General features: G+C 54.6%; 1 protein-coding gene across 14 annotated transcripts in view; it reads left to right on the top strand.

Annotated features, from left to right (window-relative positions):
- The window catches only part of WNK2 (WNK lysine deficient protein kinase 2), a 132,082-nt gene that overhangs the window by 30,611 nt on the left and 87,846 nt on the right, over window positions 1–13,625 (top strand). For all 14 annotated transcript variants that reach the window (XM_055271895.2, XM_055271886.2, XM_063636223.1 and 11 more), the window contains exons 3-4: window positions 10,736–10,908; window positions 11,907–12,127. In XM_055271895.2, coding sequence (XP_055127870.1) covers window positions 10,736–10,908; window positions 11,907–12,127 — 394 coding nt within the window. The remainder of the gene's footprint in view (window positions 1–10,735; window positions 10,909–11,906; window positions 12,128–13,625) is intronic.

Raw genomic sequence — 13,625 nt, 5'->3', positions numbered from 1 at the left:
TGCAGGGCCAGGGCAGCTGCTGACCTCTGGCCTTGGAGAGGAGGGTGGCCACCCAGTGACATGGCACCAGGACTTGCGGCTGAGACCAGGGGCCAGGCCTGTGTCCCTCTGCCCCTCAGCTGCCCGTGTTAAGCCCACCTGTAGGCAGGAGAGGAGGGCACCTGGATGTCCCTGGAGGGGAGGGGCATGGGTTCAAGCTCTCTCCCTCCAGCCTGATTTCAGGTGCCTTGGGATGAGGTGGCCCTCTGACAAGGTAGGTTTCTGAGCCGTTTCTCCCAAATGTGAATGGTCCGTATCTACCAACACCCCCAGTCCCATTGGTTAACATGCCATGGGCGGGGCTGGCCACTGTCCTGGAGGGCCTGCGGCAGCCCTGGGTGATGCTCGGCTCGAGTCCCTCCTGCTCCTCTCTTTCAAAAAGTGCACACAAGGACAAATGCTCATCAGTTCTTGTGACCGCAATAGGGATACCTGCATCCAAAAGTGTGGATATGGATCCTAGGGAGGAAGCCCTTTCCCTTTCCCCTCAGAGACCTCTAATGTTAAGGATTAAGTGTGGATTGTTTCCAAGTTTGTCATTGGCTTTTAGCTGGTGGTCTTCATTTAAGGATGCTGGTCCTTGGGGAGACCCCCGTCCACAGAGGGCTGGGCAGGTGCCTGCTCGGGGTAGTGTGGGCCGAGGCTTAGCCCATCTGGGGACCTGCAGTGCTGAGAGTGGGGTCGCTCAGGTGGAAGAGGCTGTGTGGGGGCTCCTTTGCTTTTATGGAGCTCTAGGTCAGCCCTGCAAGCTTTAAAACATTTATTTGTAAATAAAACACACGTATGCCATGTGCCCAGCTCCACCTGTTGCCACCAGCTTGCCTACCTGCTTCCTCGCTTGGGCTCTGTCATTTCTGATCCAGCTGAATGCAGGTGCAGATGGTGGCGCTGGCCTTGGTGCCCTGCCCTGGAAGCCTGGAGAGTGCAGGCGCGTCCAGGCCCCACCCTGCTTAGCGCCTGGCTCCTCCCGGCTGGGACATCACCTGGTGTTGGAGGCCTGGGACCAAAGGGGATCCCCTCTTCCTCCAGGACAGGGTTCCCTGGCTGCAGGGTTGTGGGGGAGGGAGTCTTGGTTGTTTAAAGTGGTTCCCCCAGGGTGCGAATGAGCATAGGTCCTGTCTGCTTGATCTGCAGCGGGCTGGGCCTCCCCTGGAGGCAGGTGTACCACCCAGAGCCCACGAGGGTGCACCCAGGGTGCATATTACTTGCTGAGGGCTGGACACTGTGGGGGATGGGTGCTGCTATCTGCCCACTACACAGATGGGGAGCTGAGCTCAGAGGCAGGGTTAGTGTCTGAGCCTAGGTTCCACTCCGTCTCTCTGGTTGGAATAGCCTTTCCTGTTCTGTCCACTCTGCCCAACACCAGTGCAGGACAGGCCATGGTAGGAAGGGGCCAAGGGTGAGGCTGGTTGTGCCAGCTGCGGTTCTGGGCAACTCTACCTGTCAGCACAGCCTTGCACCAACCCTGAGGAGACCTCCGACCTTTCCTGTTTTGTGAAGGGGGATGGGGCCTGGTGAGGTAGAGTTGATGACCCTGCAGCCCAGCCAGGAGCTGATGGGCAGAGAGACTAACTGGACGGCGTGTCACGGCTGCTGTTGGGCAGAGGGTTGGGTCTCCCTGAGGCCCTAGCTGGGGAGACCTCCATGGGGTGGCCTGAGGAGGGGTCTAGGGGCTTTCCAGCCCTGGTGAGGTTCGTGTTGGAAGGAAGGACCACATCTTGTCTTTGGACTGTGAGGCGTCAGGTCCCGGGAGAGGCTTTGTGGGTGTGGCGGGCCCAGGGAGTGGGCACCTTGAGAAGGCTCCTGCCTGCCTGTGCTGCCTCAGCATCAGACCCCAGGTGGCCTACAGTCCTGTCAGCTGCACCCTGTCATGGTTCATTGCCTCAGGGGTGCCTGATGTGTCTGGGCCACCCAACCTGGGTCCCCCTTTGGTCCTCTTCTTTGTCTTGGCCTTCATGGCTCCATTCTGTGGTCCTGCCCTCCTCCTGGGCTGCCCACCCATCCCTGCCACGTGGTGACAGCTCCACTGGCTTCCCACGATGGCCCTGTCTTTGCCCACGATGGAGGGTAATGGGTGGGCCTGGGATGGGGAGGGGTCCTGCAGCCTTCCCTGTGACCGGAGCCCTGCGGTGGGGAGGGCGGGGCCCTGCACAGAGGGTCTGTCCCAAAACTGACCTGCCATGCTCATGCTGGGCATGGGGGCTTCCTAACAGGCAGGTGGGTGGGGACCCCCGACCTTCCCTGGACTTCCCCTTGCTGCTGGCTCTTATGCTGGGTGCTGGCATGGGGAACCTGTATGGACCGGGCACCACCCCCATTGCATGTGTTCAGTAAAACCTAGAGGAGTCCCTGGCACGGCTGCCAGCTGGTCCCGGGGAAGGACAGCTGGAGTTTTGTACGTGCTCGAGGGAGCGTGGAGAGTTCGTGGCAAGGCCATGGCAGACTCTCTCCACCTGTCTACTGGCTGACAGGATCAGGCTTTCTCAAAGTTCAACATCCCCACACCAGAAGGTGGACAGAACGATGCTTGGCCTGCCTCCTTCTAGACATGATTTAGAGTCACCCACGGACACCCCAAGTAATTGGCACAAGAGCTCCATCTGGCTCAGTAACGGAGGCACTTTCAACAAAATTAGTTATCTCTTTGCTTTGGTCAACTATGCACTGCTGATTTATGGTAGTGATTCAGTTCTGAAGAAAATCCTTTGGTCCTTAGAGTCTTATGATCGCAGGAAACTAAGAAAAGCTAGATTCCAATAGGAATGATGTGATGGCAGGGAAGTGTGGCAGGGCAGTCAGTGAGAGGCTTTCAGGAAGAGCTGCGTCGTGTCCATCAGCTCCGTGGGAATGGAGGTGTGCGTCTTGGCTGGAGCTGGAGACGTGTTTATTCACGTGTTTAGAAAGAGCTGGTGGAGGGCATCAGATGGCCGACATTTGGGTTCCACGGGAAACATTTCAAAGAACATTTTTAAAAAGTCAGCATTTATAAAATGCTGGAAATGGCATCTTTTACAACTGTTTGACCCTATGATGACACATTTTACATGCCAGCTTACCCCTGAGGCAGGCAGGCACCTTCTTTCTGTGTGTGGGTGACAGGGTGAGTACTGGTGTGTATGTTGGGGCGGCAGGGTCCCAGGTGGCCTTTAAGAGAGTAAAGCTCACTTGGCACCTTCCCCTGCTTTGTCTGCCCCTCCCCACTCCCTTTTTTTGAGGCAGGGTCTTGCTCTGTGTCCCAGGCTGGAGTGCAGTGGCAGGATCTTGGCTCAGCTGCAACCTCTGCTGCCAGGCTCAGGTGATTCTCCCATCTCAGCCTCCCAAGTAACTGAGACACCAGGCGTGTGCCACCACACCCAGCTAATAATTCCTCCCTCCCTTTTTAAATAAAATAGTATGATTTACAAAAGCAACCAGGGGCCAGATATTCAAGTTCAGATTTCTGCCTCAGAGAATTGTAAACTTCTTGGAGCCCTTCACAAAGAAGACTGAATGTGGGAAGAATCCAGTGCCGCCGACTCACCCCCAACTGGGCACCTCTTTCCCTGGCTGCACTCACCCAGATGGAGGGCAGCATCTGGGACAGGTCACTGGCGTCAGGGTCCCTTTTCTGCAGGCAATTCTAGGGGCACATCAGCCTCCGTCTGTGACTCCTCACACTCCTTGGCCACTTTTATTTGGTGGTGTCGGGAAAAATGTTCATCTTTATAATGATGTTCTTTTTTTTTTGAGACAGAGTTTCACTCTTGTCGCCCAGGCTGGAGTACAATGGTGTGATCTCGGCTCATTACAACCTCCACCTCCCGGGTTCAAGCGATTCTCCTGCCTCAGCCTCCCGAGTAGCTGGAATTACAGGCGCCTGCCACCACGCCAGGCTAATTTTGTATTTTTAATAGAGATGAGGTTTCACCACATTGGCCAGGCTGGTCTCGAACTCCTGACCTCAGGTGATCTGCCCGCGTCGGCCTTCCAAAGTGCTGGGATTACAGGTGTGAGCCACCGTGCCCAGCCATGTTATTCTTTTTAAAATCATGAATTAGAAAAAACACACACTGGCTCACCTGTCAATGCAGTTGTGTATTTTGTTGCTCACGATGAGGTTAAAGAGGGAACTTGGATTTAAAGGAAGTAAGTTTGTTTTAAGACCAGCAGAGAATATTGGAGGCAGCAGGTGGAAGAGCTCTGTCAGGCCTCCCCTTCGCTGGCCGGTGGCGGGTGCCTGGTGTTGACATCAAAATGGCTCCACTGAGCCCACTGACCACTCGCTGCAGACCAGGCCCAGTGCCTGCCTCTTGTCCAAGTGGCGCCCCATTGCCTGGCCCTGTAGTGACATAAACCACCCACTGCTCAAACATTATGCCTGCCCAGAGGCCGCTTCCTCCAGGGACCCCAGACCTGCCCATGCCTTAGGTGGGGTGAGGGGGTGCCCTCCTCCCCAGGCTGCCTGAAACTGGAGCTTTTCTTCGGGGGCAGGGGTACCCTGACTGGTAATTTTTGGCACAGTGTGTAGTTGCATATTTATTGGTTTTCTCCTCTGTTGGCTGCGTTCCCATGGGGTTGTGAACAGCCCTTTCCGCACACCCAGAGCCTCTGTGACTATCTGAGTGACTCCAGACAGAGCATGGGGGATGGTGTGGCTTGCTGTGCACCAGCCATTCCTGCGCACTTGCCAAACCCTGTCCTTCTGGAACCAGACCCAGACCCTCTCTCCACTTTGTGGTGAAAGGGTGGGCAGGAGCCTGCTGGCCTCCAGCTTGGGTCGACTGGTTCAAATCTTCCGGACCTGGGAGTAGCAGGGAGGCTCTTCCCACCAGGAGTGCGTGGAGTGTGTGGGGATGCCGGGCCTCCCGGAGCAGTGGGGACACCCTCCCAGGGGTGGGGGGGACAGAAGGGGACACATACATGGTGGAAGTCTCATGCTGTCTTCTCAGTGTGTCCCTGTGGATATCATGGCTTTTGGGTGTGAGCACATAAGTAACAGGGAGATGAGTCCTTGGTTAGGCCTGAGCTGTACCGGAGACCTGATGCCCTCCCATCCTGCACCTGGGGCCTCTGTCCTAGGCCAGTTCTCCGTGCATGGGACTGTTGTGGACAGAGATGCTCCAGGCTTCCTTTGGTTTTGATTTACGGCCCCATGGAACTGGAGTGAGGCCCCGCAGCAGGCTTGTCTCTCAGGGCTCGGTCTTGCTGGTTCTGGGCACTCTCCTCTGCCCGAGTGCGTGGGGTTCACCTCCTGGTGGGACCCAGTTCTGCCCCTTCAAGGGGTTGGATTTTAGGGTCCTACCTGGCTGAAAGGAGGATGCCACGGAATCTCAAGTGTGCCCCTAGTAGGTCTGACATCTCCAACCGTTGCCCACTGGGGACTGTTCTGGCAGAGCAGGTGGCCCTGAAGTGTCATAGGAGGGGGCTGTCTGCAGACACCCTGCCATGTTCAGGGCAGGAACCTCTGATGCTGTCACTGAACACCGAAGGCAACCCCTGGTGTGTTTCCCAGGTGTCCTGGGGGTGCTGGGAAGGCCCATTGGGACCAGGAATCTTCTGACCACCCTGGCTGTGTGACTCGTGCAGCCCCTGAGGGGCTTTGCTGCCCGGTTTGGAGGGTGCTGTCCTGCCTTGCCTGTGTGTGACCCACAGGGCCTTTTTCCTAGAGCAAATAAGAGCTGGCATTGTCCCAGAATGCCTTAAATCTTTTGTCGTCTGATTGATTTTCACCACTATGAGGGAACAAGAGCCATGAATTTGCATAGCACTGGGGACTTGGTAGAAGGAAGATTGGTGCTGATTGACCTTACCCTCCAGTGTCTGGGAGGGAGGGGTATCACGTTGAGTGAGCAGCCAGGAGCCCCCCGCCTCCGACTCAACACCAAACCTTTAAGCACCGTGTGAGCCTGGTAGGATTTGGAAATCGCTTAGGGATCAGGTGCATTCTTCCTGCCCTGGCTTGTTGACTGTGAGCCTTCCTAGTAGGTTAATGAATGAATTCAGTCCACAGATGTTCATGGAGTTGCTCCTGTAATGCAGGCCAACCCGAGGTCAGCAAACAGGTGATAAGGATGTGGACAGGCTCTGTGGGGGCAGCATACCGTGTAGGTGGGCTCTGGGCAGGGCTCAGAGGGGGACACACTAACCGACTGTTAAAGTAACAAGCAGGCTGGGCATGGTGGATCACACCTGTAATGCCAGCACTTTTGGGAGGCCAAGGCAGGAGGATCTGTTGAGCCCAGGAGTTCAAGAGCAGCCTGGGCAACATAGACCGCCATCTCTAAAAAAATAAAATTAGCCAGTGTGGTAGCATGTGCCTGTAGTCCCTGCTACTCAAGAGGCTGAGGTGGGAGGGTCACCTGAGCCCAGGAAATTGAGGCTGTAGTGAGCTTTGATCACACCATGGCACTCCAGCCTGGGTGACAGAGTGAGACCCTATCTCCCCTGCCATAAAAATTACCAAGCAATATGCCACATTGATTAAAATAGTCGTGTGGCGTGGAATATAAAATGAGATCCTCTTCCCTTCCAAGCCCACCTCTAAGAGGCACCATTGTTAACCATTTCTGACTTTCGTGTCTTAAATGTATCAACTTCAGTAGGTAACTGCTGTGAAAAATGAAGACTGTAGTGCATGGAGGGTACGCCCCCCTACTTCCCGTTTTTTCTTAGTCATTTGGAATGTGAACATTTTGCTCTGAAACTACAATGAAATCTTTTACACGTTACTGTTGGTGCTAAAATACTGGCAAAAATAACTTGTGCTATAAATGATCCTGTGAGTTTCCTCTAGAATTAAGGACCAGGCGCACAGAAAGGGAATTGTAAACTGACATGCTGTTTCCCAGAGAAGGCTTCCTGGGCGAACTGGCCTAGCTGAGCACTGCCATCTCCTCTCCAGCTTCCTTCACCCCCAGGGACCTCGAGGGTCACCCTGGGTACATGTCTTTCTGTTGTGTTATGTTGTATTGTGTGTTGTGGAAACATTTCTTCCAGTAACTTGTTCCACCTAGACTGCATGGGAAGTTAACTTTGAGCTCCTGCATGTCTGAAAATGAGTCTGGACCGCCTGGCTTGGTGTCCATTTGACAGGGTATAGAATTCCGAGTTAGCACTTTGAGGACACCGTCCCCACCATCTGCACCCAGTATCTCCGATTAGACTCGCCGCCCACCTGGGCTGTTCCTTTGCAGGTAGGACTTGCTCAGGGTTCTGACATTTCACTAGAACAGCCTAGAGGTGGGCTGTTCATTTACTCTGACCTGGCCTTGGTGGGCCATTTTATTCTAAATCGTTCTCCTTCCAGCTCAGGGAAATGCTATTCTACTATCTGTTTATACTTCATGGTGTCTGTTCTTAGAATCCTTTTGACATAGTTTGACTTCCAGGCAGTTCTTCCATGTCTCTTAATGTTTCTATTCTATTTTCTTTCTTCTACTTCTCTCATTTGGTCTTTGGATTTTTTTCCTTTTTTTTTTTTTTTTTTTTGTTTTTACATATGAAAAATTGAAGGATAATTTACATATAATGAAACACACAGAACTTAAGTGTGCAAGTTGAGCTCTGACAAATGCACATAGAGGTGGAGCCCACGTGCTCTGTTATGATGTGGAACATTTCTCCGTCACCCCCCACCCCAAGATCTCTTGGCTCCCACTTCTACCCACCCCAGAGGTAACCATTACTCTGATGGCATCCCCCAGATATTAGTCTGTCTTTTCCAGAGTTTCACATGAAGATGGGGTCCTACCAGACATATTCTTTTGTTTGGCTTCTTTTGTTCAGTCCGATGCCTTTGGCCTTCACCTGTGCTGCTGAGAGGCAGGAGTGTGCTCCTTTTTGCTGCTGAGCCATCGTCCCATTTGGATGGGTGCAGCACGGTTCATTCACCTGGCCCCAAACATTTTGGTGGTTTCCAGGTGGGGCTATGATGAATTATGCTGCTTCCAATATCCAAGTCCATTTTTTATGGACTTATGTTTTCCTTCCTCCCAGATGGATCCCGGGAGGGGAGTGGCTGGACACAGAGCAGGTGTGAACCCTGCCAAGCCCTCCTCTGAGGGCTGCGCCACCTGAACTCCTGGTAGCAGTGTGCCAGGTGGGGCCCACTGTTCTCCAGCCTCCCAGCAGCTGGAAGTATCCACCTTTTTTTTTTTTTTTGAGACAGAGTCTCGCTCTGTTGCCCAGGCTGGAGTGCAGTGGTGCAATCTCAGCTCACTGCAGGCTCTGCCTCCTGGGTTCACGCCATTCTCCTACCTCAGCCTCCTGAGTAGCTGGGACTACAGGCGCCCGCCACCATGCCAGGCTAAATTTTTGTATTTTTAGTAGAGACGGGGTTTCACTGTATTAGCCAGGATGGTCTCAATCTCCTGACCTCGTGATCTGCCCGCCACGGCCTCCCAAAGTGCTGGGATTACAGGCGTGAGCCACTGCATTCGGCCGTATCCATCTTTTAATTTAGCCCTTCTGGTGGGTGTGGGGTGTATCTCAGTGCGGTCTTTGTTGGCATTCTCCCAGCGACTGATGATGCTCAGCCCCTTTCCGTGTGCTGTTGGCCATTTCTGTGTCTTTGGTGAAGTATCTGTTCTATATGTTTATTATTAAATTACAGGAGTTCTGTATACATTTTGGATCTGAGTCCTTTGTCAGATATATGTATTGAGAATAGTTTTTCCCAGTTTGTGACTTGACTTAAATAAATAACCATTTTTTTGGAGATGGGATCCTGCTGTGTTACCCAGGCTGATCTTGAGCTTCTGGGCTCCAGCCATCCTCTGCCTCAGCCTCCCGAGTAGCTGGGACTACAGGCGTGAGCCACCGCACGTAGCTTAAAGAATAGTTTTTGATGAGTAGAACATGTTTCCATTTTATTGTCTGGATTAAACATGAACTTTTTTGTACTTAATGTTTCAATGGATTATGGAATATCTTATTTCTAAAACACTGAGCTTGTTAGTAAGGGCAGTCCCCATCCCTGTGATAATTTGCAAGAGCTCTTTCTGGAGTGTTCCTTTCTAAATAGAAGCTTGATTTTAATTACTTGTGTCAACTTCTTGAATCTTTATGGGAACATTAATTAGATTTTTTTGGGAATTGCCGTTGGTCTCTGAATTATTTGTTTTCTGGGTTGGCCCCATCATGACAGTGGCTTCTCTGGGTATTGCCTGGCCGTGTGGTGATAGCCACTGCGCAGTCCCACACTGGAATGAAGGGGCCCATGAGGGTGTGTGCTGTGGGGAGGGGTCTGGCGGGTTGATGGAGGAAGAAGGGTCTCATGGGTGCAGCTGCATTTGGGATGTAATTTTTTTTCCCAAGATGACCCGTGTTGCGATCCTGCCGCCCACTTCTCTCTGCTTTGGAGTCTGGCTTGACGTTCTTTGGGCCTTTCCGGAAGGATCCAGGGGTCTTGGCTTGCATTTACTTTCACTCTGATCTCTCCCTTGATCTGTCCAGATTTACCTGCTTTCTGTCTGTTTAGAATTCCCCAGAATTTTGCTGTTCTGTGTTTAGTTATGTTTCTGGTTTCCTTCTGAAAATACATGTTTCTTTTCTGACGTTCCCATGGGAATTGGTGGAACGGAGGCAGGCATTGCTCTGTAGGTTCATTGGACCAAGATGAGGAGGTGATCCTGGGGGCAGGACCTTGGGTGGAGGTGAGAAGGGCGTGGCACGTGTGCAGCAGGAGGAGAGGCCTTGGCTGGGCCTTTGGACATGGCTGTCACCTTGTGAGGGGAAGTTGGAAGCACATGGAGCCTTCGGGGCCATGCGGGCTCCCTGGATTTATTCTGAGCCCTCTGTGGAGAGAATCTATTGAAGTATTTGGGGGAAGGGAAGGGCCAGGATCCAGGGGGACTGCAGTGAGGGATGAGGTGGGAGACAGGGTGGCGAGGGATGGGTGAGCTCAGACGGGGTGGTGGGAGTCAGAGGGGAGAGGCGGAGGTTGGGCAGGCGGCGGGAGTTTGACCAGTGCTGAGGGGTGTTTGAATGTGGTGCCTGGGGTTGGTGGTCCCCTTGTGGGATGGTGGGCAGAGCGGGCGTGTGGGGCATGCACCTGACCAGGGTTCCCAGGTGATGATGGTGGCATTTGTTTGCTGTTTTCTATTTTAAACTTAGGTCAATGATTGGTTCTGCTGGCTTGTGCAGACACAGTGGCCCAAGGGTCTGGAGAGGTGTCTGCTGTGTCCTCCTGCACAGGAGGGCCTGAGCTGCCCTCTGGGCTGCTGGCTGGTCAGTTTGGCTCTGCTGGGGCTTTTCTCTTCCCTCCATTCTCAGCTCTTATCTCATTCACCTGTCCACGTCTTCTCTGTTCTAATCCACTGGGCCGTGAGCACTTCTTCTGAGTTGTGTATACATTAGAAGTAAACTGATGATGCATTCTTTTCACAAACACACAGAAAGTGAGTGATTGTGGAGGAGGCAAAGGCCTCAGAGGTGTATTTTTGGAAAAAGTGCTCAAGTGTGGCTGTGTGGATTTGTGAGACCTCTTCGGCTTCCTAGGGTGTCTTTTTGCTGAGGTCTCTTTTTGGGGGCTGTGTCCACAGTTGTGGGGGCTAAGGAGTCAGCAGTTGTGGTGCCAGTGTCTGCGTGCCCTTCTGTCGTAGCCACTCAGCTGCCTTTGGGTATGGGAAGGGCTGGTCCTACTGCGTGGCGCCGCTGGGATGTGCGTCCCCTTCTGTGTCTCATCTCTTGCCCACTTAGCATGTCTCTTGCCCTCTAGGACCGGAAGCTCACCAAGCTGGAGCGGCAGCGGTTCAAGGAAGAGGCTGAGATGCTGAAAGGCCTGCAGCACCCCAACATCGTGCGCTTCTACGACTTCTGGGAGTCTAGCGCCAAGGGCAAGCGGTGCATTGTGCTGGTGACCGAGCTGATGACCTCAGGGACGCTGAAGACGTAAGCTCCACTTCCTGAGGGCTGGGGCGGGTCCTGGCATGGGTGCAGGGCCACCATAGCTGGGGGTGAGGTCTTGGGCTGCTGGGCTGGTGCCTGTGGGAGGCTGTCTCCTCTTTCCTGCGTGGGATGCCAGGAGGTGGTTTACTTCCCAGGGAGATGGTTGATCTGCCTGTGGTGTCTGGGCCTTGTTTCTGGCTGGGGTTCTGTTTCCGCCTGGGAGCCAGCCCGGCACATCCTCAGGCTCAGGATGCAGGCTGGGCAGGGTGCACAGTGGGGACTGTGGGATTCCAAGGACATGAAGGTGGTTAGTGAGGGCTTGGGAGTGGGGTGGCCACGTCAGCCTGTTGCTGCTCACTAAAGCCCCGGTCTGCACTGTGGGGGTGAGGGCTCCCCGCCTGGTGCTGTATCCTGGGTCCATTTCAACCGTTGGAACCTGCAGCCTTGGGCCGAGCCTCAGTGCCCCTCAGCCAGGCAGTTTCCCTCATAGGTGGATGCACTGCAAGAGGAGAGCCCTTTTCTCAGCTTCACCCACCTACCTCCTCCCACGGCACAGCTCAGGGCAGGCCACACAGGTGGCCAGTGGCAGAGAGAGCCCCACCTGGCCCCTGTGGTTCTGACGGGCCCTGGGCTTTCATAACCCTCACCCCTTCACCTGAGCATCTGCTGGCTGGGACTCCGTCCTGCCTTGGGCAACTTACAAGTCAGCCTGGCACCATCTCTCAGTGAGGTCAAGATGGAGCTTAGTATGAGCTTTAGTAGCCAGGTCCTTGGCATGAGGGGAGCAAGAGGGTCGTGAGCCCAGCCGGCTGCCTGCTCAGGGTCCTGGCTCCAGGGCGAAACTGTCCAGCCCTTCCGTCTCCTTCACTACCCATCACAGGTGTGTGCTTTGTGCACGGGAATGGACTTTGTACTAGGCCTGAGCAGTGTTAGGTGGGGGCTTTGCTAGGGGGCCGCTGCCGGCGAGCTGCTTGGTGAGCTGTGCCCGTGAACCCCTGCAGGTACCTGAAGCGGTTCAAGGTGATGAAGCCCAAGGTTCTCCGCAGCTGGTGCCGGCAGATCCTGAAGGGCCTGCTGTTCCTGCACACAAGGACGCCGCCCATCATCCACCGAGACCTGAAATGTGACAATATTTTTATCACCGGACCGACTGGGTCTGTGAAGATTGGCGACTTGGGCCTGGCCACTCTCAAAAGAGCATCATTTGCCAAAAGTGTGATAGGTAAACCTGCTTTTCCTCCCCAGGCCCTGGGAGCACATGAGAAGCTGGGCAGCATTGAGGGCTGGCAAGCATCCAGTTTTGTTCAGACCTGGTGCAGGAGACCCAGTGGGAGGAGCGTCTGGGTGCGGGAGCCTCGGGCTGGGGTGTCTGGGCTACCCCGCCAAGCCTTTTGTAGCTCAGCTGGAGGGCCTGCCCACTCGTTGGATTCCTGGGCCACTTGGGCTGGGACAGCTGACTTGGCTCCCTCCCTCCCCTGCTGCCCCTGCCTTGTCCAACTCTGGCCCCAGATGGTCTTTGTGTTCCCTCCGTGGCTGTGGCTTGGGTGCCAGCTCTGATTGTCTAGCAGGGGAGGTGGGCTGGGTGCCGATGCTCGTGGTGTGTGTGGGCACTGTGGGCACTCGGGAGAGGGAAGCTGCCCTGACCACAGAGGAACTTGGGAGGTTTGTGGCCAGTGACACTGGAGCTCTCAGTGGGCAGGGAGGTGCCACCCAGGCTGTGAGGCCCAAGGAAGTGAGAACTTGGAGTATCTGGGGAATCCACATACCTGCAGGGCGGGGCACAGAGCAGGCGTTGTGCACAGGACAGGAGCAGGGCGCCGAGGAATTAATTCAGTTTGTTGGGCATTTCAGGCCTCAGAGCAGTGCCCCTCCTGTGAGAAGCCTTCCCAGCCTTCTTTTGGGGCGAGATGCCCTCGCCCCTAGGGGCAGCTGGCCTGGAGCTTCTTTGCAGAGACCAGGGGTCTGCGTTGTGCCATGTACCTGGCCCCAGGTGTGCTCCTGGCACAGTGGGTGTGAAGTGTACACTGGTCCTGGGTGGGGACCTCCACGGGCTTTGAAAAGAATGCATGGGTGGCTGTGGAGCAGCTGTTTCTGGGGCCAGGATGATGGGAAAGCTGCAACATGTGCAGGGCAAGCAGCGTGGGTCAGGGCTCAGGAAGCCCAGATGGGACCCGATCGGATCAGACTGGGAGAGGCTCCCCCATGTTAATGAAGACCCAGTGTGCCCCCAATGTGAGGGCAGGACAGGGAGCAGTCGATCTTGGGGCTTTGTGAATTCTTAGTTCTGCTGCATGTTTGAGGACAGAACTTGGCAGGTGTGGGGAAAATGAGACTCCAGAGCTGCTTTGGTTTGGGAAGTGTGTTCAGAATGTGACATCTGGGGCAAGGTGGCTGCCCGGGGGTGGCCCTGTGGACACAAAGCCTCTGGCATTCTGGGGGAGCTGAGTGGTGGAGCGTAGGGGCTGACCCAGGGTTCAGTTTCTCCATCTGTGAAATGGGTATATAGGTGAGGGTCTCTACTCCCTCCTGGAGGGGCTGAGAGCAGGGTCCCAGGACTGTGGAGAGCCCATGCCCAGGGCTTTGACCTCTGTGTACTTTCTGGGCAGATTTTGCAAATTTGGCCTCAGAAGTGGTAGGAACCCAGGTCTCAAACCCCGGGTGCAGTCGGGTGGCAAGAGGGAGGCTTGGGATCTCCCACTCAGGAGTGAACACTCCTGGAA

This window comes from Symphalangus syndactylus, chromosome 3 (genome assembly GCF_028878055.3).
Source record: "Symphalangus syndactylus isolate Jambi chromosome 3, NHGRI_mSymSyn1-v2.1_pri, whole genome shotgun sequence".
In the NCBI taxonomy this organism is placed as follows: domain Eukaryota; kingdom Metazoa; phylum Chordata; class Mammalia; order Primates; family Hylobatidae; genus Symphalangus; species Symphalangus syndactylus.
The sequence above is the reverse complement of the archived record's forward strand: the minus strand, read 5'-3'. Positions and strand labels throughout refer to the sequence as shown.